At 64.0% G+C, this 22310-nt stretch overlaps 2 protein-coding genes and 1 non-coding gene across 5 annotated transcripts; 1 reads left to right on the forward strand and 2 right to left on the reverse strand.

The window, feature by feature from the left end:
• The first annotated feature begins 1645 nt into the window (after positions 1-1645).
• On the forward strand, positions 1646-11946 carry WDR55 (WD repeat domain 55). Of its 3 annotated transcripts, none has more exons than XM_075900051.2 (9): positions 1646-1713; positions 6756-6809; positions 6983-7134; positions 8079-8179; positions 8576-8663; positions 9311-9490; positions 9867-9966; positions 10302-10471; positions 11119-11946. In XM_075900051.2, the coding sequence occupies exons 2-9, from the start codon at positions 6804-6806 to the stop codon at positions 11426-11428; spliced, it is 1107 nt and encodes a 368-aa protein (XP_075756166.2). In that variant the 5' UTR covers positions 1646-1713; positions 6756-6803; the 3' UTR covers positions 11429-11946. The 3 variants fall into 3 exon arrangements, with proteins under 3 accessions (XP_075756166.2, XP_075756165.2, XP_089625704.1); XM_075900050.2 differs by lacking the exon at positions 1646-1713 and adding an exon at positions 5065-5198; XM_089769578.1 differs by lacking the exon at positions 1646-1713 and adding an exon at positions 5437-5539.
• Positions 11947-13592: 1646 nt separating this feature from the next.
• On the reverse strand, positions 13593-13675 carry TRNAL-CAG (transfer RNA leucine (anticodon CAG)). Its single transcript has one exon. It is a non-coding gene; the product is annotated as a tRNA-Leu (tRNA).
• A 1768-nt stretch (positions 13676-15443) lies between these two features.
• Positions 15444-20316, reverse strand: DND1 (DND microRNA-mediated repression inhibitor 1). Its single transcript, XM_075900053.2, has 5 exons — positions 20125-20316; positions 18349-18466; positions 16993-17454; positions 16114-16533; positions 15444-15678 (listed from the first exon to the last, which is right to left on the reverse strand). The coding sequence occupies exons 1-5, from the start codon at positions 20146-20148 to the stop codon at positions 15662-15664; spliced, it is 1041 nt and encodes a 346-aa protein (XP_075756168.1). The 5' UTR covers positions 20149-20316; the 3' UTR covers positions 15444-15661.
• Between the last annotated feature and the right edge of the window lie 1994 nt (positions 20317-22310).

Below are 22310 nucleotides of genomic sequence, written 5' to 3' on the forward strand. Positions count from 1 at the left end.
GTGGGGAGCGGCCCGGCACCGCGCCCCGATCCGGAATCGGCTGGTGCTCCCCTGGGCGCGGGTCGGTCCTGGCAGGGGCCCCCGCAGAGCCGCTTGCGGGGCGGGGCTTGCCCCTTAAAGGGTCCGTCTTGCGTCACTCCTGGCCCCGCCCCGAGCAGCTCTTCTGGCTCGTGGCAGGCTCTTCCCCTCGGGCCGGCTCTAGCTCAGCGGTTACTTCGTGATTCTAACTTGTTGGAAACCCAGCCACTAGGGTTCGAGACCCGCGGGCGCTGCCCGGCCTTTTGCCCGCGGCTGCCACTGTACCCCTCGGCACACGGCCCGAGCTCAGCCCTGTCGCTCCAGGCTGCCCCCTGCCACCCATTTGCCTGGACTAGCCATGGGGGCCGTGCCCGGGAACACTGGGAAAGTTTGCGGATGATACGAAACTGTTTAGGACAGTCAAGGCAGAAGCAGACTGTGAGGGACTCCAAGATGATCTCCCCAAGCTCAGTGATTGGGCAGCAAAATGGCAAATGAAATTTAATGTGGATAAATGTAAAGTAATGCACATCGGGAAAAATAACCCCAACTATACGTACAGTGTGATGGGGGCTAATTTGGCTAAGACAAATCAGGAAAGAGATCTTGGAGTTATCGTGGACAGGTCTCTGAAAATGTCCACACAGAGTGCAGCAACGGTCAAAAAGGCAAATAGGATGCTAGGAATTATTAAGAAAGGGATAGAAAATAAGACCCAGAATCTCTTACTGCCCCTGTATATAACTATGGTACGCCCACATCTTGAACACTGTGTACAGATGTGGTCTCCTCACCTCAAAAAAGATATTTTGGCCTTGGAAAGGGTTCAGAAAAGGGCAACTAAAATGATTAGGGGTTTGGAATGGGTCCCATATGAGGAGAGGTTAAAGCGACTGGGACTTTTCAGTTTAGAAAAGAGGAGACTGAGGGGGGATATGATAGAGGTCTATAAAATCATGAGTGGTGTGGAGAGGGCGGATAAAGAAAAGTTATTTATTAGTTCCCATAATGGAAGACCTAGAGGACACCAAATGAAATTAATGGGGAGCAGGTTTAAAACTAATAAAAGAAAGTTCTTCTTCACACAGCGTGTAGTCAGCCTGTGGAACTCGTTGCCAGAGGAGGCTGTGAAGGCTAGGACTAGAACAGAGTCTAAAGAGAAGCTAGATAATTTCATGGAGGTTAGGTCCATAAAAGGCTATTAGCCAGGGGATAAAATGGTGTCCTTGGCCTCTGTCTGTCAGAGGCTGGAGAGGGATGGCAGGAGACAAATCGCTTGATCATTGTCTTCGGTCCACCCTCTCTGGGACACCTAGTGCTGGCCACTGTTGGCAGACAGGCTACTGGGTTAGAAGGACCTTTGGTCTGACCCAGTACGGCCGTTCTTATGTTCTTATGTCCTAGTGGCGCCACCCTCCCCCATAGTCTGGCTCCTGAGGTGGCCGCCTCAGTTGGCTTCATGGTAGGGCCAGCCCTGGGGGTGGCACCAGCCGTAGTTAGGTTCCAGAGTGCGCCAGTCTAGCAACAGGGGCGGCTCTCAACGGATTCAGTAACCCTTCATGGAGCCTAGTAGCCCTGCTCTTCTCTTTATGCCCCATGCAGGACTCCTGGGCATTTTGTCTTTCCTTTGGCCTGCTGTGAGGAGAGCTGCGGTCATAGGGCAGCTGCACCTGTATTCTCCTGTGCTGCTGACTGGTAAGACTTGTAACCTTCAGGCTGCAATATAATTGCTCTCAGTGCATGTGTCTGTCTCTGGGTTTGCCTTTTGGGCTGAAGATGGGATGGGGGAGGACTGCCTGTGGGAAGCTTGTGAGGTTTCCTTTCCCTCCTGTGGTAGCTCTCTGGTCCTCACCCATTTGGAACAGCAGGAGGAGCTGATCCCCAGCTGGGGGCTGGCTCGTAAGACAAACCTTGCATTCGCTATGGGTCCAGAGTCAGCGCCATGCGGGCCTACAGCCACGTTCGGTGGAGCTCGTTGAACCTCTTCCATGGGGTCAGCCACACTCCAGGCTCCCCAGGGGTGCCCCTCACTGGCCCCCAGACAATCCCTGGGCCCAGTGTGTTTGGCAGGAGGAAGGGAAATGCCCCCTTGGAATCTGGGCCACAGTGACCCAGTACTGTGCCAGAAGGGCAGGCACCCCCTAGAAAAGAGGCTTAAAAATATGAACTCTCCCCCCACCAGAGAACGGGGCCCAGAACCTCGCTGTGCGATTTTTTCAGCCTTCTGCCAGGAATTGCTTTCCAAGAGGAGGGATGTTTTGGAAGCATTTCGCTGGGTCTCTGCCCCCTGGACTGCTGAGTGGCAGCCACGAGGAGGTTCCAAAGAGGATGGAGAGAGGCTGTTCTCAGTAGTGACAGATGGCAGAACAAGGAGCAATGGTCTCAAGTTGTGGTGGGAGAGGTCCAGGTTGGATATTAGGAAAAACTATTTCACTAGGAGGGTGGTGAAGCACTGGAATGGGTTACCTAGGGAAGTAGTGGAGTCTCCATCCCTAGAGGTATTTAAGTCTCGGCTTGACAAAGCCCTGGCCAGGTTGATTTAGATGGGATTGGTCCTGCCTAGAGCGGGGGGCTGGACTTGACGACCTTCTGGGGTCTCTTCCAGCTCTATGGTTCTAGGATAAGGGGATGGTTGGATGAAATAACATGATCTTGGTAACTAATTGACCATTCATTATCAGTTGGAAATAGGTCAATGGAGGGATGATAGGAGTTGCTATAGGGAACTTTCTGGGTGTCTGGCTGGTGAGTCCTGCCCACATGCTCAGGGTTTAGCTGATCGCCATATTTGGGGTCGGGAAGGAATTTTCCTCCAGGGTAGATTGGCAGAGGCCCTGGAGGTTTTTCGCCTTCCTCTGTAGCATGGGGTGCAGATCACAGCTGAAGGACTCTCTGCATGTTGGGTCCTTCAAAGTATTTGAAGGCTTCAATATCTGAGACATAGGTGAGAGGATTATTCTAAGAGGGGTGGTTGAGATTCTGTGGCCTGCACTGTGCAGGGGGTCAGACTAGATGATCAGAATGGTCCCTTCTGACCTTAAAGTCTATGAGTCTATGAGCTCCCACAAACTAGCACAGTGTGGCCTAGATCCCAGCAGCGGGGAGGAGGGGACAAGTGCTGGAGAAGCTCTGGGTCCTGCTTTTGTATCGGCCTGACACCGCCCCCCACCTCCCCGCAGTCTTGCAGGCAGAGCACAGACTAGCCGGCAGGGCGGGGGCCAGGAGAAGACGGAACCAGCTTTTCAATCCGTGTTAGCGGGGGAGAGGGGGCGCAGAGCTTGGACACAAAGCAGCCCAGGGCGCCCGTGCCTGGCTGGGGAGGGGAGAAGCCAGGGGAAGCGAGCAAGCCCCATGGCCGCTCCCTTGGGGTTCGGCGTTGGCCGCTGCAGCCCTTGATCGCCGGGCGGGCGCTGATTCTAACCCAGCTGCTCGGGTTGCAGCCAGGAGCCGAGCGGCAGCAGCCTCCCAGCGCGGGGGACAAAGCGAAACGCGCCCGGCTAGAGGGGAGGCGGGACCGTGTCCCGCGGCGGTAGGACACTTAGAGGGGCCGCAGCCCCCACACATGGTGCCTGGGCTGCCCCGCCCCCAAGGGGCTCAGGGAGGGGAGTGGGACTTGCACGCTGGTCCCCCCCCCAGTCAGCCGGGGGCCCCGCACCTCTGGCGCCGCCGCTCCCCGCGGCCCGGCTGGACACGCAGCTGGCGCCGAAGGCGGCGGAGCCTCCATGGCCGTCGGGGGGGGGACCCCGCCTGGCGCTTAACGAGCAGAGCGCGGGGGCGGGGGGCGCGGGTCGGTCCTGGCAGGGGCCCCCGCAGAGCCGCTTGCGAGGCGGGGCTTGCCCCTTAAAGGGCCCATTTACGTCACTCCTGGCCACGCCCCCTGGTAGCTCTTCTGGCTCGTGGCAGGCCTTCACCCTCGGGCCGGCTCTAGCTCAGCGGTTACTTCGCGATTCTAACTTGTTGGAAACCCAGCCACTAGGGTTCGAGACCCGCGGGCGCTGCCCGGCCTTTTGCCCGCGGCTGCCACTGTACCCCTCGGCACACGGCCCGAGCTCAGCCCTGTCGCTCCAGGCTGCCCCCTGCCACCCATTTGCCTGGACTAGCCATGGGGGCCGTGCCCGGGAACACTGGGCCCCCAGGGGCTTGCAGGGGAGCCCCCCACAGCCCAACTGACGCACTGGGGTGGGTGGGCAGAGCCGAGCCGGGTCTAGAGTTCTGCTTCACCCCTGCGGGGGGCACTGTCAGGTGCTTCCCCCTGGCTCTGGTTTCTGCCGCCTGGAAGGGGAGCTGGCTGGGAGACCGATGGGCCCTGTAGGTCAGGGTATAAAGGCAGCTGCTTCTCCCAGGCCTGGCCAGAGCGGTTCTCTGGCTGGGGCTGGGAGAAGGAGCCACTGAGCTTCCTGAGCACATTGCACGTGATGGGCCAGAGCCCGCCTGGCTTGCAGAATAAGGCGGGGGGATGTCAGGGGTACAGTGAGTGCAAGGCCCGTATCCGCCATTAGCCCCGCTGTCAATGGGGGGTAGGGGATGCCATTTGCCTGCTTCCCTGGGCCAGGCATACTGACCCCAGCCATAGGAAAAGTGGCAGGACAGCCACGGCTTGGAGCCTCTCGGCCTCCCCCTGGAAGCTGCCGCTGGGCAGCTGAGCTAAGCCTGGGCCACTGGCCAGCTGCGGCTCCCCATGGCCAGCTATGGAGCCTTAGTGCCAAGCCCACGGCACCCCGGCGCTCAGAGCTCCCTGCAGGGGGGGGGATCTGGTGGGGTACGGCCTGGGGCTGCACCGGGCTTGTGGGAACGGTGACCCCGCCCCCGTTTGCGCCTGGGCTAAGCCGGCCCGCGCGGCAGGTAAAACAAGCCCCAGCGTGCGAGGGCCCAGCCGGGCGGAACCCGCGGGAAAAAACAACAGGCGGCCCGCGGGTCTCGAACCCCCGACGCGGGCGCTGGCAGCGGGATTGGCGAAGGGACCCCTGAGCTAGAGCCGGCGCGAGGACGCCCCCTGTCCGCGAGCCCTAAGAGCTGGGAGCGGGGCGGGGCAACCGGACGTAACAGGCCCGCCCCCCGGCGCGTCCTGGCAGGGGAAAGGACAACCCGGCGCCGGCTGCGGGCACCGCTCTGGGGCTGGGCGCGCCTCTACTGCACCGCTGCCAGGACCGCCCCGCGCCGAGATGGCGGCGCCCGGAGAGGTGAGCGTGAGTCTGAGCCAGGTTCCCCCTGGCGGCCCCGTTCTGCAGAGCGACCCCTGCTGCGGGGGGCGAGAGCTCGGCGCTGGGCCCCAGGGCCGCCCGCAGCACGTTGGCGGCTGGGCGGGAGCTCCAGTGACGCCGCCGGGCCCCTCTGCCCGGTCTGAGCTCTGCCTCCTTCCTGGCCGCTCCGCTCCCCGCCTCTCGCCAGCAGCGCACACCGTGTTCAACGCCCTGGGCCAGCGCTGGTGGCGGCGCCGGCCGTCGTTAGGTTCCAGAGTGAACGCGCCAGGAGTGGCCCGTGCCCGCGGGAGCTGGTGGCAGGCGGGGCTGCGCCTGGCCAGGTGCTGTCATTGGGTGGCGCTTGGGGCTTTTGCCTCCCCCCACCAGGCATCCGCGCTAGTGACCTGATGACTCGGTCGTGCTGGTCCAAAGAGCAGCGCGGGGCCCAGGTCAGGCTTTTGCTGGGATCCGCCGGCCCGTCTGGATCCACTCGGTTCATCCTCCGCTCCAAACGTGCGCCAGTCTAGCACGGGGGCGGCTTTCAGTGGATTCACTTACATCCCAGCAAAGCCCTTCGTGGCCACACGGAGCAGGAGAACCCTGGTTAAACCACGCTCCTCTTCCCCTCTGTGGTTACACCACTCCAGTGTCTGTATGTGGAAGAGGCCTAAGGCTCTGTCCCCAGGAAACAGAAGGGCTGTGCCACTCGTTCCATTTTTATAACAGAAGGGCTGTGCCACTCGTTCCATTTTTATAACAGAAGGGCTGTGCCACTCGTTCCACTTTTATAACAGAAGGGCTGTGTCTACACTGGCGCCATCTTGCGCCAGAGATTTGCAAATGAGGCTAAGCGTGGAATATCACTGAGCCTCATTTGCATATCGAATGAGCCGCCATTTTGCAGAAGAGGCTCTTGTGCCACAAGGAGGATCTACACGGCCCCTTCTTGCGGAAGAAAACCCCTCTTGCGCAACGCCGTTATTTCTGAAAGTAATCAGCGTAGCCACGCTCCAGAGCTTGCCCCCTCGCTCCAACAGGGCTCTGACGAAGTCAGTCCTTCAGACCCACAAAGGGGGTTTTCGGTGGCTATCCGTTCAGAACGGCTTCGGCCGAGGATATCGCTTCACAGGGCTTTCCCTTAACGGGGGGGAGGACTTGCTAGAAATTCCCCCTTTGACACGCTCCAAGAGCCCATGCCAGGCCCAGTATTCGGTTAGTTTTTTGTCGTTCCTGACACTTCCCAAGGCCCCCATCCCATCTCCCGCAAAGGGGCCGCCTAGGAGCCCGGCCCATGAGAACACCCCACCTTGGCATGTTCCGGTGGCCTCCAAAGATCCGTCGTTCACTAAGGGTTTTCCAGGCTATCGCAGGAAATAGCCACATGGCATCTCCCAGCTCCGGGCCTAAGGGACGTGTCTGGTGGGGCTGGAGTAGGTGCATTGCCTGCAGTGGGTGTCTTTGGTGGCAGCTGGGTGGAGGCCACATCGCCTGGAACTGGCTCCCCAGGGTGCTCCTCCTCCCATTTAAATCCGATGGTCTCGTTCTCCCCCTGCCTAGGAAGCGTCTCAGGAGCTGGAGGCGGACGTGGAGGAGGACGCAGGGCACATGCAGGTGGGCCCCCCTGTGGGTGCATGTCGGACGGGCAGTGGGGGGCTCTGCTGGTGTCCCCTTGTAGGTGGGGAGGGTTCAGTGGTGGGGAATCACAAGCCCTATTGGCGGCCTGTCTGCATTTGGGGGAGTGAGCCCCTCGGTGCTGACCTTTCCTGTATCCCGATCCCACAAAGGCAGATCCAGAGGAGGAGCCGGAGCCAGAGCCAGAGCCCAGGCTCCGAGACACCCCAGAGGACATCTCCTTTGAAGCTGCTGCCAACACCATTGCCTTCCACCCCAGCCAGGACATCCTGGCCGCTGGCGATGTGGAGGGGGACGTCTACGTGTGAGTGGGCGCTAGCTGAGCGGGGAGCGCTGTGTAGTTCATCAGCCACGGGCCCTCGCGGAAACCCCCGGAGCCAGCACTGCTCAGGAGGGAGAGGGCCCGTGAGGGGTGTGTACCTGAGGCCCCTCCAGCCCCTCCCCACCTCTGTCGCTAGGAGCCGGACTCAGCTGCTGGGGGTGTGGCCCCAGGAGAAGTGTGGGGAGAGGCTCCCCGTGTGTTCAGAGGGGTTTCTCCAAGCTCCGAGGCTGAGTTGGTTGACGATCCTGCTTGTCTCTGGGAAGGAAGGTGGGGGCTGGGCCAGGCCGTTTCTGATGTCGGGCTTTTGGGATGCCCGTCCTCCTTCCTCCAGCAACGGCTTAGCCTGGGAACAGGGTCTTGGCTGGCAGCGCGCCATTTCCCACCGGCAGTGCCTCCGCTCGGTCCTTGCACGCTGTCTGCCACGGGGGTCCCCGATCCCATGACCTCCCTGGCACCCCACTCCAAGGCCCTGCACCAGCCCCAAGCCGCAGTGGCAGCGGTTCTGGGGCCTCTCCCCCCGAGCACCGCAGACTGAGACAGGGATGTAGCACAAGCCATGGAGCGGCCGTGGGGCCATGCTTTGACCTGTCCATGACTTGCTGGCAGTGAGGGGTGGGAGCAGGGCTCTCCCTGGGGGGGGGCTGAGCCTCCATAGCACCGCTGGGGCTCCTGCTCCATCCGGGTCCTTGTTCTTCCGTGTGAGTCCAGCCCCTCCGAGCTCTGGCTCCTGTTTCCCCTCCACCCCGGGGAGCGGGCAGCGCCCCTGCAGGTCCCGTCCTTCTCCAGGCCTGCATCAGGAAAGCCCCCTCAGGCACAGACCTCCCCAGGCCTGCCCCAGGGCCCCCAGCTGAGGATCTGAATGTGCGTTTGGCGTGACAGGGAGCGAGTCCCCCCGGGTACCCCTTAACCCAGCTGCTTGCGTTCAGGTATTCGCTCTCCTTCCTGGAGGGGGGGAACCGGGAGCTCTGGTCCTCAGGACACCACCTGAAATCCTGCCGGGAGGTGGCCTTTTCCCACGACGGACACAGTGAGTGACCTCCTCTCCCCACCTGGTGTCTCGCAGGGGCGGGGTGGGGGTGCAGGCCAGCCAGCAGGGAGCCGTTCTCTGCCCAGCGTGGGGCAGCCCCTCTGCTTGCACCCTGGCAGGGTCTCAGCCGTGTGGCATGGGGAGGAGCGCGCCGGCTTGGCCGAGACGTCTCGCAGTCACGTGCTGAGCCGGCCTGGCTCTGCTCGGCCCAGTCCACGCACTGAGCTCCCAGTGTCCGGACGGGAACCCCGCGACCGGCTGTGCTGGGGTCCCGAGAGCCTGGGGCGGGCGGAGAGGGGAGCGAGCAGCAGAGACAAGGCAGCCGGACTGTTGCTCAGGGCCGGGCAGTCGGTCCCTGCCAGGGGGCTGAGTGTACACGGAGTGTCTTGTCCACAGAGCTCTTCACCGTGTCCAAGGACAAAGCCATCCACGTCCTGAGCGTGGAGCAGGGCCGGCTGGTGACGCGCTTCTCCAAGGCCCACAGGTGCGTGTCTGCAGGGGGCTCTGTGCCCCAGACCCCCCAGCACAGCGAGGGCCCCTGGGAACCGACTCCCCACGCTCCGGAGAGCAGGGCGTGGTTCCTCCTGAGCTAGCTTTGGCTCCACATTTCCACCGGGGCAGGAAGCTGGGGTCCCGTGCGCTCCGTCCCCTGTGCCCGTCCGTGAACACGCGGCGCTGCCCTGTGCGGGCTGGGCCGCGTGTGGGGTGGGCAGGGGGGAATCTGTCCCCGTCTCAGACTCGTGGGAGCAGCGGGAATGACCAGGAAGCTGGAGCCGGCCAGGGGGCTCGGTTGCCACCAGCCACCCCCAGTGATTCCCCTGGCTGAGTCGGGCTGTGGGAGCTAGCTCTGGAGGGGGCTGGTGCCGCCCGCCATGCTGATGGGAGGCGCTGCGCTCTCCAGATGGCTCGGCCGAGAGGGCCCAGAGCTCCCTGCTCCCGAGGATGGCTCCTTCCATGCTCCCGCACCTGAGGAGCGCCCGGCGTGCTGGGGGAGCCCTGCCGCAACGCCGCCCGGGCTGGGTACCGTGGCGAGAGCTGCCCTCTCCCCGGGGCACAGCGGGAGCGTCCGCGAGGCCCCTCGGGCAACCAGGTCTCTGTGCCAGGCGGGTGACCGGGGCGGGGTCTCCGCAGCGTGGCCCTGAACAGCCTGCTGGTGCTGGACGAGCAGCTGCTCGCCACGGGGGACGAGGGCGGGACGCTGAAGCTGTGGGACCTGCGCCGGGGCGCCGCCGTCATGAACCTGCGCCAGCACGAGGAGTACATCGGCGCCATGGCCGTGGACCAGCACAAGAGACTCCTGCTCACTGCCAGGTGGGCTTGGCTCCGTGGTGGCGCCGGGCAGGCCTGCAGGCCCGTGGGGCAGCAAAGATGGGGGGGTCACACCCCACTGGCTCTGCTAGTCCGGGCTGCAGGTACCCTCTCCCCACCCCTGAAGGGCATCAGCAGGCCCCGCCCCTTGGGCATCGCTTGAGTCTGTCGCGCTTCTCATCCCGGGGGCCCTGCCGGGGAGATCGCTCACCATGCGGCCGGGTGCGCGGCCATGCTGGGGGGTGACGCTGGCCGAACCGGGGGTCGGGGAGCGTGAAGGTGACTCTGGCCAGGGGGCTGGGTGAAGGTGACGCTGGCCGGGCTGGGGGGCAGTGAGGAGTCCCCCGTCTGAGTGGGATGTCCCGCTTTGATCCCGCAGCGGCGATGGCACCATGGGCGTCTTCAACATCAGGAGGCGGCGCTTTGAGCTGGTCTCGGAGCCCCAGAGCGGGGACCTGACGTCCATCGCGCTCATGAAGGTAGGAGCTCGCGGGCGCCCTCGGGGGTAGCAACACCGACCCAGGCTTCCCAGCCTCGGCGCTCGGCTGTTCCAGACGCAGGCGCCCTCGGGGGTAGCAACACCGACCCAGGCTTCCAGCCCCGGCGCTCGGCTGTTCCCGCCGCGGGCGCCCTGGGCAGTTTAAGATTCAGCCAGATGGTCCCAGGCCCCTGCTGAGATAAACGCGGGAGCCCGGCCGGTTCTGGCTCTCCCTGCTGATGGGTGCGCCCCCTGCTGGAGAGCCCGTCGGGGGTGGGGCCTGTCCCACGCTGCTGCTTTTTTCAGCTCCGCCTCTTTCTCTTCCTGCTGGCGCAGCGGGGGAAGAAAGTGGCCTGCGGCTCTAGCGAGGGGACCATTTATCTCTTCAACTGGGCCGGCTTTGGGGCCACTAGCGACCGCTTCGCCATAAAGGCCGAGTCCATCGACTGCATGGTCCCCGTCACCGACAACGTCCTGTGCACCGGGTCCACGGACGGCGTCATCAGGTGAGAGTGGCCAGTGCCGGCTCCCGGCAGCGAGGCTGGGAACGGGGGGGGAATGGGGCTGCCTTGCTGCTGCCCGCCGGGCTGGGGGGTGGCGCTGAGCTGCCCTGGGGTCTCCAGGGGATGGGGGGGGCCGGGGGCTTCAGGCAGCCAGCTGGGCTGGGTCCCAGGATGCCACCCAGGGTCTGTTGGTGGGAACTCGGGAGCCGAGCTGCTAACGCCTCGGAGGCAGCGGAAGTGGAAGGAATGCCCCCGCCCCGGCTGGGCTTGCTGTGCGTCCCCACTGCCCTTGGTGCTCGGGCTGCGCCTGTTCTCAGTGCACTTCCCTGTGGCGGCCGGGCGGGGCCTGGGCTCCGGGGTGCTCGCAGGAACTCCCGGCAGGGGGTGAGGCCTTGTCTCCTTGGAGACGGGTCTGTTGTGCCCTGGGCTTGCCTGGCTCTTGCTTCCTAGGCCCCGTTCCGCCCTGAGCTCCCGGCTCTGAGGCCCCCGTTGGGGGCGGGTGGTGGCGGATTCGAGGTTGCCCGAGTGTTGGCCCCGTGTTAGCCTCTTAACTTCGTGGGGCCCCAGGACCCTCCCCGGGGCGGGCTGGCTGAGCCCGGCACAGGACCCGCAGCGCTGGCCTTGGCTGATCAGGCGCCTGCTCGTCCCAGGGCGGTGAACATCCTGCCGAACCGGGTGATCGGCAGCGTTGGGCAGCACGTGGGGGAGCCCGTCGAGCAGCTGGCCACATCCCACACCGGGCAGCTGCTGGCCAGCTGTGGCCACGACCAGAAGGTGAAGTTCTGGGACATCTCGGCGCTGCCCGCGGTGGTGGTGGACGATTACCGCCGGCGGAAGAAGAGCGGGCAGCTGAAGGCCCTGAGCCGCAAGGCCCTGGGCGGCGGCGAGGACTTCTTTGCCGGCCTGAGGGAGGAGGCCCCCAAGGAGCAGCAGGAGGGCGACAGCGAGGACAGCGACTGAGGGACGCCCCGCGGCCGGGAAGCCCTGCAGGGACGCTGGCTGTGCAGCCAGCAGAGGCTGCGGCCGCGCCATGGTGGGAGCAGCTGGAGGCCGCGCACCGTCCCCTGTAGAGGCCCGGCTCTCCTGGGCGCCTTCCCTTGGCCAGCATGGCCCGGCTCTCCTGGGCGCCTTCCCTTGGCCAGCATGGCCCAGGCAGGGGCTCCCCCGGGACCATGCACCTCAGGAAGGGACGGGGGGAGGGGCATACTTGGTCCTGCCACACTGGCATGGTAAAGCACCACGGCAGTTACAGCCGCTGGGCAGAGCTGCGGTGCAGAGGACACCACGGCGCGCAGACCCGGCTCTTCGGCAGCCGGATGGGCTGGGTAGGAGCGGCAGAGCCCCCAGCGCGTGGGGATGGGATTGGTGCAGAGCTCGTCTGCAGCCGCTCCACACGAGCTGGCGCAGGACGGAAGGAAACAGCGAGGGGGGAGTTGAGCCCATGGCTGTTGATAATAAAGCGCATTGGCTGCCTGGTACTGTGGGCCCCGCAGGGGCCGTGTGCAGTGACCTGCTCTGTCTGCTCCAGGGGTCCTAGGACAGGAGTGGGCAAAATGCAGCCTCAGCCCCCCAGGCCCTCCTGTCCCTACCTGCTGCTGCCTGCCCCCCACTCGGCGTGCCTGGGGCAAGTGTGTCCCCGCCTGCCCCTTGGGTGAAGGGGTCACTGGGTTCCACGTGCTGCTTCCGCTCTGGCACCACCCTCAGCTTCCAGCCCGGCCAGTGGGAGCTGGGGGGGTAATTCTCAGGGATCAGGACAGTGCAGAGATGCCCTGCCTCCCCCTCTCCCAAGACACTCTCCCCCCCTCCCCCGCAGAGGCTGGTGTGTGGCCTGTGGGGTTACCAGCTGGGAGCCATCTGTGGTAAGCACCTCCCGCCCAGAACCTGCCCCCCCAACCTCTGCACATGCTGACCCCCATTCTCCCACACTCCTGCCCCCCATTCTGCCCAGAGCTCCCTCCTGCATCCAATCTCCCTCCCAGATCCAATGCGTACAGCCTGGGATAGCTTGGAGTGCCCCCCCCCCCCTGCATTGCTCTGTGGGGTGCTGGGCCCTTAGCCTGGGGAGCTGCTGCTTGGGAACTCCCGGTAGTGCTGGGGCAGTGGGCTGGCTTAGCGGCTGGGCACAGAGAAGGCCAGTGTCCTCCCCTGGACAGCACAGGCAGGGGAGCAGGAAGAGCCCCCACAGCTGCCAGTGGTGGGCCAACTGCGGCAGGGAGGGGCAGGGCTGGCACCCATGGGTGGCACCTTGTCCAGAGGGGCCTGGTGGGCGGGTTCTGTTGGGCCACTAGCCTGAGCTGGAGCAGCTGCCCGGCCAGGCGCTCCAGGGGCCCTGCTCTGCCCTCCCTTTCCACGTGTGGAGCTCCCCCCAGGGCACAATTCCTGGGTCCCTGGCCAGTGCATCCACTCCCCTGCTCTAGTCACCCCGCAGCAGCTCTGCCTGCCTGCTGCCTGCAGCATCTGATGGAAATAAGGGGGAGGGTGATGCTGTTGCTCCACCCCCTTCCTGCTGCCACCCCGAGGGCTGTGGGACACCCCACCCCCGTCCCTCTGTCCCATGGGGGCGCAATTTGTACTCTGGGTTACAGCTGCAGTGAGGCCGGGGGCTGGAGGCCCATCGCTCCCCCTCAGCCTGCCACAGGCCCGTCTCCCTGGGCCCCTGCATGCTGAGGGAGCCCCATAGGGCCCCCCCGTGCCCACCCCCATTAGCCCAGAATTGCTTCTAGGCCTGCACCCTGGTGGTTTTTGCCTGGGGCCAGCAGCAGGTGGGGCCCAGTGGCAGTTCGGAGGTGGGGGGAGCAGCCCACTAGAGGGGGATGCAGGGGGTGGCACGGCCTTCACCTGGCAGATCAGCCTCAGCCCCTGCCTCCCTCAGCCCAGACCCCCTCTGGACACAAGGGGCAGGACAGCTGGAGCAAGCGACCCTGCCATGACTGCAGGCCACGGGCCCTGCTTCCTGGTGACCCTGGATCTCTCAGCCTGAGACCTCAGCATTCGCCTTCTGAGGGGACCTGGGGAGAGTGAATTGCTCCTGGGCACCCCGGGGCTGCACGGGGCTTTGGGACAGCAGCCGCATCCAGACATTTGCCTCAGTGGTGCCAGCGCCCAGTTTAACAAAAACAGCAGTTGTCAGAAGTGGGATTCGAACCCACGCCTCCAGGGGAGACTGCGACCTGAACGCAGCGCCTTAGACCGCTCGGCCATCCTGACGGCTGGGGACAGGCGGGGCAGGAAGCTGTGGTAGTTCTCAGCCAGCACCAGGCAGGAGTTTGCTCCACTTGGCTGTTGCTAGCTCCGCGTGTTTCCTCCCCTGGCCCTTCCCCAGGGGCCGCAGGGCCTGGCTCCGCTTGTGGGGACCTGCCAGCCTGCGGCTAGTCTGAGCCACAGCCGTTTCCCTCACTACCGGCCATGGCAGCTGAGGGGGGGCCAGGGCACCGTGGCTCCAGGCAGGGCTGGCCACGGCGTAACTGGCGCCGTGTAGGAGACAGGGCTGCAGCCATGGGGGCGAATTAGCCCAGGAGGGGGAGTGAAAGACAGGATGTGGCCTCAGACTGTCAAAGGGATTTAGGCACCACCCCAGCTGCTTAAAAAAAAAAAATCAGAGGCCTCTAAATACCTTTACCAATCGAGTCTGCCGCTTCCCCCCCCCCCTCCCCCAGCCTGGGGCCCTGACCCCTGGCAGCCACTGCAGCAAGATGGGGACGGTGGAGCGTTTGTTTGTTTGCCGTTCCTATTATGCCCTTGGGCCTGTGAGCTCCAGAGCCTGCCCCCAGCCTGTCGGTCCCTCGTGCAGCACCCGGCGCCGCTCTACCCTGCCCAGGCCCCGGGGCAGCCACACTCACCGAGCCGGGATTCAGCCGCCTGCTGCGCCGTGCTCGGAGAACGAGGGGGAGGGGGCATTATGGAAGGAGCAGCACATGCACCGGGGTGAGGAATTAACGGGGCCAGGGGGTGCCTGGGTGGGAGGGGAAGGGAAGAGGGAACGCGCAGTGCATTGGCTTTGGCAACTTGGTAACTGAGATGCCCAGAGCCCCGTTCATTCTTCAGGGGAGCGGCAGGTTCTGGGGTGGAGCAAACCTGGGGAGTGACAATGCAGGAGGGGACTGTGTGCAAGAGGGAGGGAGGGGTCCAGTTGTGGGGGCACGGGGGGGAGGGGGCACCACACACCAGGCGACAGGACACGGTATTTGCCTTTCAGGCTATTTTACTAGAACCCCCCCCCGAATGCCCATTCATACACAGCAGCCAATGCCACTGCCCTGCAGCCCCCTGCTCATAAATACCTCGCGGCCTCAGAAAGGCGTCACTTCTCATTAAAAACCGCTCCCGTCTGCGCCAGCCACGACCCCCTCTGGGCAGGAGCCCGAGTCTGCCCCCAGCCCCGCCCAGGGCCCACAGGGCCACACCTGGGCCCGGAGCAACGCACCCTGGATTCTCCCCAGCAGCGCAGGCAGCATCGGGGGGGGGGTCTCCCCCTCCCCAGCACTTGTCCTGTGCTCTGCCCCACGGCACGGGACAGTCCCTGGACCTCACCGCCCGGGCCCAGCCAGGAACTCAACCAAGCTGCTAAGGCAAAGGAAACAACCTTCAACGGAAACAAAAAGTCAAGGGACCAAGGTCTAGGCCCAGGAATTTAAACAGAGCAGCTCCCCCAGCTGGGGGTGGGCAGCTTGTTCTGCACCTGCAGGCCCTGGGCCGATCCAGCTCTGTGCTTAGGTGCCAGGGACAGTCATCGACTGGCCAGTCTAGTGGCAGGAAGTTCCCCAGTCCCTCTCCAAACAGCACTGAGCGGCCCCCTCCCCTACCAAGCTGGCGGGAGCATTTAGATACAACCAACCCCCAAACTGAACTAAAGACAAATCTTTGCACCATGCAGGCTCTGGGAGGCGGAGGGGTTCCGCACTGCCTGGCCAGCAGAGCCCGTGGGACGCCGCACGACACCCGCCTCCCCAGTCCCCCCACCCGGGCACAGCAGGAGCAGAGCCCAAACATTTAAAACCTACAACAAACACGCTGAACAGAGAAACCAAACCGAGCGGCCGGGGGCGGAGGCGGCTGCTCAGCACCTCGCCCTGTAAGACCAGCTTACAGCACGTCCGCACACCCGGCCCCCGCCCCGGCCCAGCCACAGGAGCCAGAGGAGCATCCCCCCCCCCCCCACGAGGGGCAGCGTGTGGCTCTGTCGAGGCATCCAGCCTACACCGCCAGGCACCCTGTGGGGGAAGGAAGAGCCAGTTAGAACCAGAAGCGCCACAGCAGCCCCCCACTCCCCCTCCAGCCTTTCCTGCAACTCTCGGCTCCTTCACCCTCAGCTCACACCCATCCCCTCCAGCCACGGGGAGCATCTCACCCCCCTTCAGCAGGAGACCTTCCCTCTCCCCCTCCCCCAGGCCCAGAGGTCCCCCCCAGCTTGGAGGGCGCTGCCAGGACCAGCCCCGTCTAACAGCAGCAGGGGCTCACCCCCAGGACTAAGCTGCTCTGGCTGGTCTGCAGGAGACCGGCTCCCGCCCCTCCCACCCCCCCCCCCCCCCCCCCCAATGGCTCTGTGGTTCCGGCTGAGGCTGGTCCGACAGCATCTCTCCACCAGGAGGTGTTACCGTCCCGGCGGCCGAGACCCGGCACGCTCAGCCTCCCGCCCAAGGACTCACCCAGCGTCCGGAGCAGCTGCAGCGCGATGGCGTTCTTGGCCTCGGCGTGTCCATCCATGCCCGACATATCCGCTTTGAGCCACAGGAACCCGCTGAAGGGGGAGGGGTAACCGGGAATCACCACCTGATACCAGAACCGCAGCCAGCCGGCCGGGGTGGCTTGGACACATTTGGTCAGGAACACGGGGGGGCCCAGCTGCTGCTTCTTGCACAGGGCGTTCAGACGGTCCAACACGCCGCGGGCCGGCGGCAAGGGGCACGTCTCGGCCTCGCCCGGCACCTGGCTGGGGCCGCCGCCCTCGAAGACACCAGGCTGCAACCTTGCCGGGACGGCGCTCGCCAAGCTGGCCCGGAGCCGCTGCTTCACGTCCAGCTTCAGCCAGTCCACTTCGATCTCCTGTCCGCACAGGCCCAAGTGACCTGTGCGCAAGAGGAAGCGGGTCTCCGGTTCAGCGCGCCGTCCTGGGGCGGAGAACCCGGAGGACACACGCGAGACGCAGGCAGGCGACAGGCGGCAAAAACGCACCCGGATTCCTTCCTCCCCCCCTCCCCAGGTGTGAGCTCCCGCGAGCGAGTCCCTGCAAGGAAGGGCTGGGGTCGCACCCAATGGCTATCGGCCTAACCAGAGAAAGACCCACCCCCGACAGCAGTGGCCGTGCGGCTGCTCTGGCCAAGCTCCCCTTTCTGTCCCGGCGCTTTCTACCCCACGAGGCCGGGGCAATCGGTCAAACAGAAGCAGCTCAACAGCCTCAGGGGCGTCACCGTCGCAGGACAAGAGCCCACCGCTCCCAGTCTAGTGCTCCGAGAAGCCAGAGCACTGGGGTGATCCGCAGGGCCCCTTCCCCTCCTGCCCCGGCCCGGCCCCCCAAGGCCCAGTACCTTCCACCAGGGTTTTCTTGGCCATGGCCGCGGCTCGGTGCGAGTTGTATTTCAGCACGGCGAGCTGCCCCCCTTTCCGGGAGGGGCTGGGATACAGCGAGATGCTCAGGACGCCCGCAGTCATCTCCTGCAGCAGCATCCGCAGCTGGCCCTGCTCCACGGCGGCGGACAGGCCGTCTACGCACAGCTCGCACTTCTCCGTGCTCCGGCAGACCGTGATGGGGCAGCCCTTCTGCACTTCGAAGCTGTTGAGCGCGGCGATGGCGATTTGCGCGCCGCGCCGGTTGCCGTACTTGGCGTAGGCGAAGCCGCGGTTCAGCCCGCTGAAGGTCATCATGAGGCGGAACTCGTACAGCTTGCCCACGCTTTGGAAGAGCGGAATCAGCTTGTTCTCGTAGATGTCCTGCGGGAGCTTGCCAATGAACACCTCCGAGCCGGGGGGAGGGGGGTCCCCGATCCAGCCTGCAGAGGCCCAAGGGAAGCCAAGCAGTGAGACCGAGACGACTGCGCCCCCCAGGAGCTCAGCGCGACAAGAGGCGTGACATCGGGGTGCAGAGCAAACCGGGCCTCGCCAATCAGAGAGGTGGCAGTGAGGGCGGCCTGCTCGGGGCCCCTCCGCCGGGGGTTTCAAAACAGGGTTTATTGCTGGTTGTTCAAGGGTCGCTTATAGGACAAACGAAATCCGATCATCAGACGACACAGCTCAACCGTTGCCAGTACAGACGTTGAATCCGCGCTTCTCTGAAACGCGCGGCTCAGCGCTGCCTTACGATGGGGGTGCTGGGGCGCAGCCGAGTGAACCATTAACCAAGAAGCCTGGGCCCGTGGGTTGATCCCATCGAATTCACCTCCCCCCCCCCCCCGCAGCTTTGCTGGGGCCCGGCTCACCCCGCCCCCCTGTGGGCTCTGCACCATGCAGCTCTGTGCTCAGAGCCGGCAGCGCGTCTGCCTGGGATTTCGCGCTGACACGGCTGCTGCGTGACACGACGGAACATCCCGCGTCTGCGCGAGGCGCCAGCTGCACAGACTTCCCCTCTGCACAACCCGCCCTGGCAAGCCCCCGACTGCGGCCGCGCCCCAGTGTGCCTCCCCTGGAGTAAGCTGTCCCCCCAGTCCTACTACCCCTCTCCCCCCGCCTTTGTCCTGGTCTGGCCAAGCCAGGACAGGTGGAGCCCCCCAGCACAGTCGCTCTTTCACACCAGCTCCCCTCCCGCCAGCATCCTCTTGTCCGGAGGCCCCGCGGTCAGCCCGCTGCCCCCCGCCCAGGGCGCCATTCCCTGCTACTTGCCGCAGAGCGCCGCACCAGGAGCCAGTCCACTGATGGCCCTGCTAGGCCAAAAGCACCTGGCGACGTACCTGGGGGAGGGCCTCCGTACTTCCTCTGGCCATTCACCTGCACCAGCTGGATGCCCGTCTCCTTCACCCAGGCCAACAGGGCTTGCTTGTTGGCCTGATTGACAGCATCGCTCCACATCTGCCAAGGAGCCAGACAGACACGTTTTCCAAGGGCCGCCCGGCTGCTATTTCTGACCTCACGTGGGAGGCGTTCAAAGAACCCGAGTGGCAGGGACCCATCCCACCAGGAGACAGATGCCCATTTGCCGCGGAGACGAGTCTTCCTGCTCGCCAAGGTCAGAGGACACCTGGCATGTGGATGGTTCAGCAGAACCACGGTAGATCCTGCGTCACATGGTGACCAGGACCAATGTAGCCGGAGCCCAGCAAAGGCTCCAGGACAAGGTGTCAGGAGAAACCATCTCAGCATTAGACACACACAGATGCCCAAGACCTATAAAGCTATGGGGGCACCTTTGGGAAGGGCAGACAACCACCAGCTCAGACTAAGGGCAGGCCAGGCTACCCAACGGGTGCCAGAGAGACTCTCATGCGCATGTGGTGGTCTCCACTTTGCTCACACCAGCCAGAAGCTGCATTTTCTAAGTCTCAGGTTACGTGGCAGCTGGAGAGAGCAGACTGCCCCTGCTGGCCAAGCCGCAGCCCCTGTACCCCCCCCCCCCCAAAGATCTGGGGATGCGGAAACTGCAGCAAGGAGCTTTTCAAGCCTTTCCCATGTTTGCAGGGCCAGGGACAGCCCAGGTCCCTTTCACCCTGCTAGCTAGTCACTCCCCCGTACAGCCACATTCAGCTCCCAAGCCAACCCCACCTCCCGCCCCCCAGAAGAGGAGTTGCTTCTGGGTTCTGCTAAGCCAGCCATTCCCTTCTCTCTGGTGGCTTAAGGTCCCAGGCCTGCCTGAGCCCCACCACTCTCTAAGGCAACCCCGAGAGGTGTGTGGGGGGGGGGGAAGAGTAACCACTTCTAAAGTGCTACATTGTCCTGCATTTTGCCACTTCTACAGCTGGAAGCCAGGAACCCAAGGAGGCAGGGAACCAGCGGAGGCAGGCAGGGAGAGACTGAAAGGGGGAGGGAGAATTAGGTGGAAAGCCGAGGCGGCTGGGACATGCTGAGGAGCTGCCTCCTTAGACAGCTCCCCTGCCTCGGGGAACCCAGGGCCCAGGGCTACTCCCCTATCCCGGTGCGGACTCAGTGGGGGGATGAAACGTGGCCACTGACAGAGGCACCGGGATTCCGCTCCCTGGCGCTGCGATCTGGACGCTCAGGCTTGGAGGGCGGAGAACTTGCTGGGGCCCCCGGCCCCCGGCCCCGCAGCGCAGCCCAGGGAAAGCAGCCGGGCAAAGGCAGGAACACACCGGGCCCAGAGAGGAACGAGAAACGCTCCTCGAGCCCAGACGAGCTGAGACCCGGGGGAGGCCAAGGTAGCGCCGAGCCTCAGCGCCCTGGGCAGAGCCAGGCCCCGGCCCGAGGACCCGGCTCGTTGGGCGGCAGCTCCACCCCACCCCGCGAACTGCCGGGTCGAGACCAACCGCGGGGAGCCCCTGCCCCGCACCCACATCTCGGCCCCGCAGCTCGGGGCGCCCCGCAACGAGCCCTCGGAACCGGCCACCGGGCGCCGACGGCCCCGAGCAGCGACGGCCACAGCCCCGCGAGCCCCCTGGCGGAGGCGCCGCTCGCAGCGAAGGGGGCAGCGGGGCAAGGCGCCGCCACAGGCTCCCCGCGCCCTCGGGGCAGGCGGCGGCCCCCTCGCACCTGCGGGCCGGGCCCCGGGCGCTCACCTGAGCCTCCAGCGCGCCCTCCATGCTGCGCCAGCCAAGCCCTTCGCAGCCGCGCCTCCGCCCTTTATACCCGCCCAGGCCCTGGAAGCTTCCAGCGCCCCGGCCGGGGCTCGCTCATTGGGCGCTGGCCCGGCTCACCCCGCCCCGGGCAGCAGGGTGGGGCCGGCGGCGAAGCTGCGGTCTGGGCGCATCCCACGCGCGGCTGCCCCGAGCCCGTCCGGCCGCAGGGCCAAGCACGCGGCAGGGGCCGGTCTCCCCGCGGCGGGACGGGCGCCCCCGCCGACCCCCGGGTGCAGCAACCGGCCGTGACACCTGCCGCTGCAGAGCGCGGGCGGGCCGGGGCCGGGGCCATGCACGTGCCCAGCGAACAGCCCCCCGAGCAGGAAAGCGGCTCCGCGCCCGTCGGGCAGGGGGCTCGAGTCTGGCCACACGCGGGATAGCCTGGCAAGGGAAAGGCGCATGCGCCGGCAGAGGCACCTTTACGTTGGGGCAGTTGTGCTCTGCCTCGTGTGGTAGCAGGGCCCCCCCCCCCCCCATCCTGGCCTGTCAGGTGCCCCTGCAGTGCAAGTCACCACGTGGTTGGGAGACACTCAACTACCATCCGCTCCACAACCGGCCTCTCCCGGCAGGAAAGCAGGCCCGGGAGTAGGGGTGGGCAACGCTTTTCGCTGGGGGGGGGCACTCCGAGGGCCACACTCTTCCAGGCTAGGGATGGAGGGTGCAGGGTCTGGGGTGGAGGCTGGGTGCAGAAGGAAGCTCAGGCTAAAGCACTGAGGTGTAGGGGCAGGGAAGGAGGTCGGGTAAAGGAGGGGTTGTGACCTGGTGCAGGAGGGGCTGCAGTTTGGTTTGTGACCTGGGACAGGCAGCTGGGTTACAGGAAGGGGTGGGGTGGGGTGGGGTGCCAGGTGCAGGCTCTGGCTGGAATACACTTACCTTTGGCTGCTCCCAGCCAGCAGCCCAGCAGCACCCTGCCTGTCATACCCCAGCATGCCACTCAAAGCAGCCAGCTGCAGGGGCCATGTGTCTGCAGACCACCCCCCCCTTGGGGGGCCCTCTGCACATTGCCTGTTGCCCATGGGAGCTGCGAGTGGCACTTAGGGGCACATGGCCCCCACAGCCACCTGCTTTGGGCAGCGTGCGGGGGCATGGCTGGCAGGAAGTCGTATTTTGCCACCCCTGCCCTAGAGGCAGCGAAACCCACCCAGTGAAGCAGCTCATGGAGAGGCGGAGATTCATTTCTTTTCTCTCAGAATTAACATGACACAGCTCCTTCCCACGGGGCCCTACCCAACCAGCACAGCTTTGGCTGGGTCAGAAGCAGCTGTAGCACCTTGACATCAGTACAACTGAATCAGGGGCACCCTTGGAAGTCAACGGAAGTTTTGTGACAAAAATGACAATTAGATCCTATTCTATTTGCTTAGGAACCTCAGTCCTTGGTCTACCCTCTCTTTCAGTGCCACTAGTTATCATGAAACTCCCCTGTACTGATAGCTAAGAAGAACTAAGGGTTTGCTGACAGTATGACTTGAATAATTCAGCACCATTCAAATGTATGCAAAAGTAGCAGCTCTGTAATTTTCTTACTTGCCAGGTGGAAAACAGTTGCCAGTTCCTACCCTTACAAAAACGTGCTAAGTGACTGTAACCACTCTTACTTTGGAGAATAAAAAGGAGCTGGGTTCTCATTAATTTAAACAATATCTGGCCTCTTGAACTGCACTTTTAAATACGCCATCATGACAGTCTGCTGAAGATGCAACATTTATTTTAAAGTGACTTGTCGCATTTCAATGCATGCAACTTTCTAATCCGTCTAGGATAGTTCCCAAAAGCCCAGCTCATTAGGCATTCAGCTTCCACTACATTTTGATTGGATTCAGACAAATCTAAACACGCGAGCAGTTACTAAAAGCCTGCAGCTAGCATTAGGGTTTGTACACAGAAGAGATTACAACTCGCCAATGTAGCTGTTTTACAGAATAATCTTGAGAGGGGACGTAAGACTGAGATTAGATGAATGTCTCAAGAAAACTAATGAACAAACAAGCTTGAAGGGATGTAGGGAGGCAGAAATGCCTAAGGGTTACACAGACTCTGGTACACTGATGGCAAGGAAATATTACAGTGAGAAGAGCGGATAAACACTCAGTGGACTTACTGTTAAACTAAGCCCAATGGGCAGC

This window comes from Pelodiscus sinensis, chromosome 16, assembly GCF_052426305.1.
Source record: "Pelodiscus sinensis isolate ZL-2025 chromosome 16, ASM5242630v1, whole genome shotgun sequence".
NCBI lineage: Eukaryota > Metazoa > Chordata > Testudines > Trionychidae > Pelodiscus > Pelodiscus sinensis.

Coding starts and splice junctions, on each gene's coding strand:
- WDR55 (XM_075900050.2), top strand. Junction 7,135..8,078: donor GTGGAGGGGGACGTCTACGT/GTGAGTGGGCGC, acceptor GCTTGCGTTCAG/GTATTCGCTCTCCTTCCTGG. Junction 10,472..11,118: donor TCCACGGACGGCGTCATCAG/GTGAGAGTGGCC, acceptor TGCTCGTCCCAG/GGCGGTGAACATCCTGCCGA.
- DND1 (XM_075900053.2), bottom strand. CDS start 20,148: ATGGAGGGCGCGCTGGAGGCTCAG. Junction 17,455..18,348: donor GTACGGAGGCCCTCCCCCAG/GTACGTCGCCAG, acceptor GGGCCTCTGCAG/GCTGGATCGGGGACCCCCCT. Junction 16,534..16,992: donor CAAGAAAACCCTGGTGGAAG/GTACTGGGCCTT, acceptor TCTTGCGCACAG/GTCACTTGGGCCTGTGCGGA.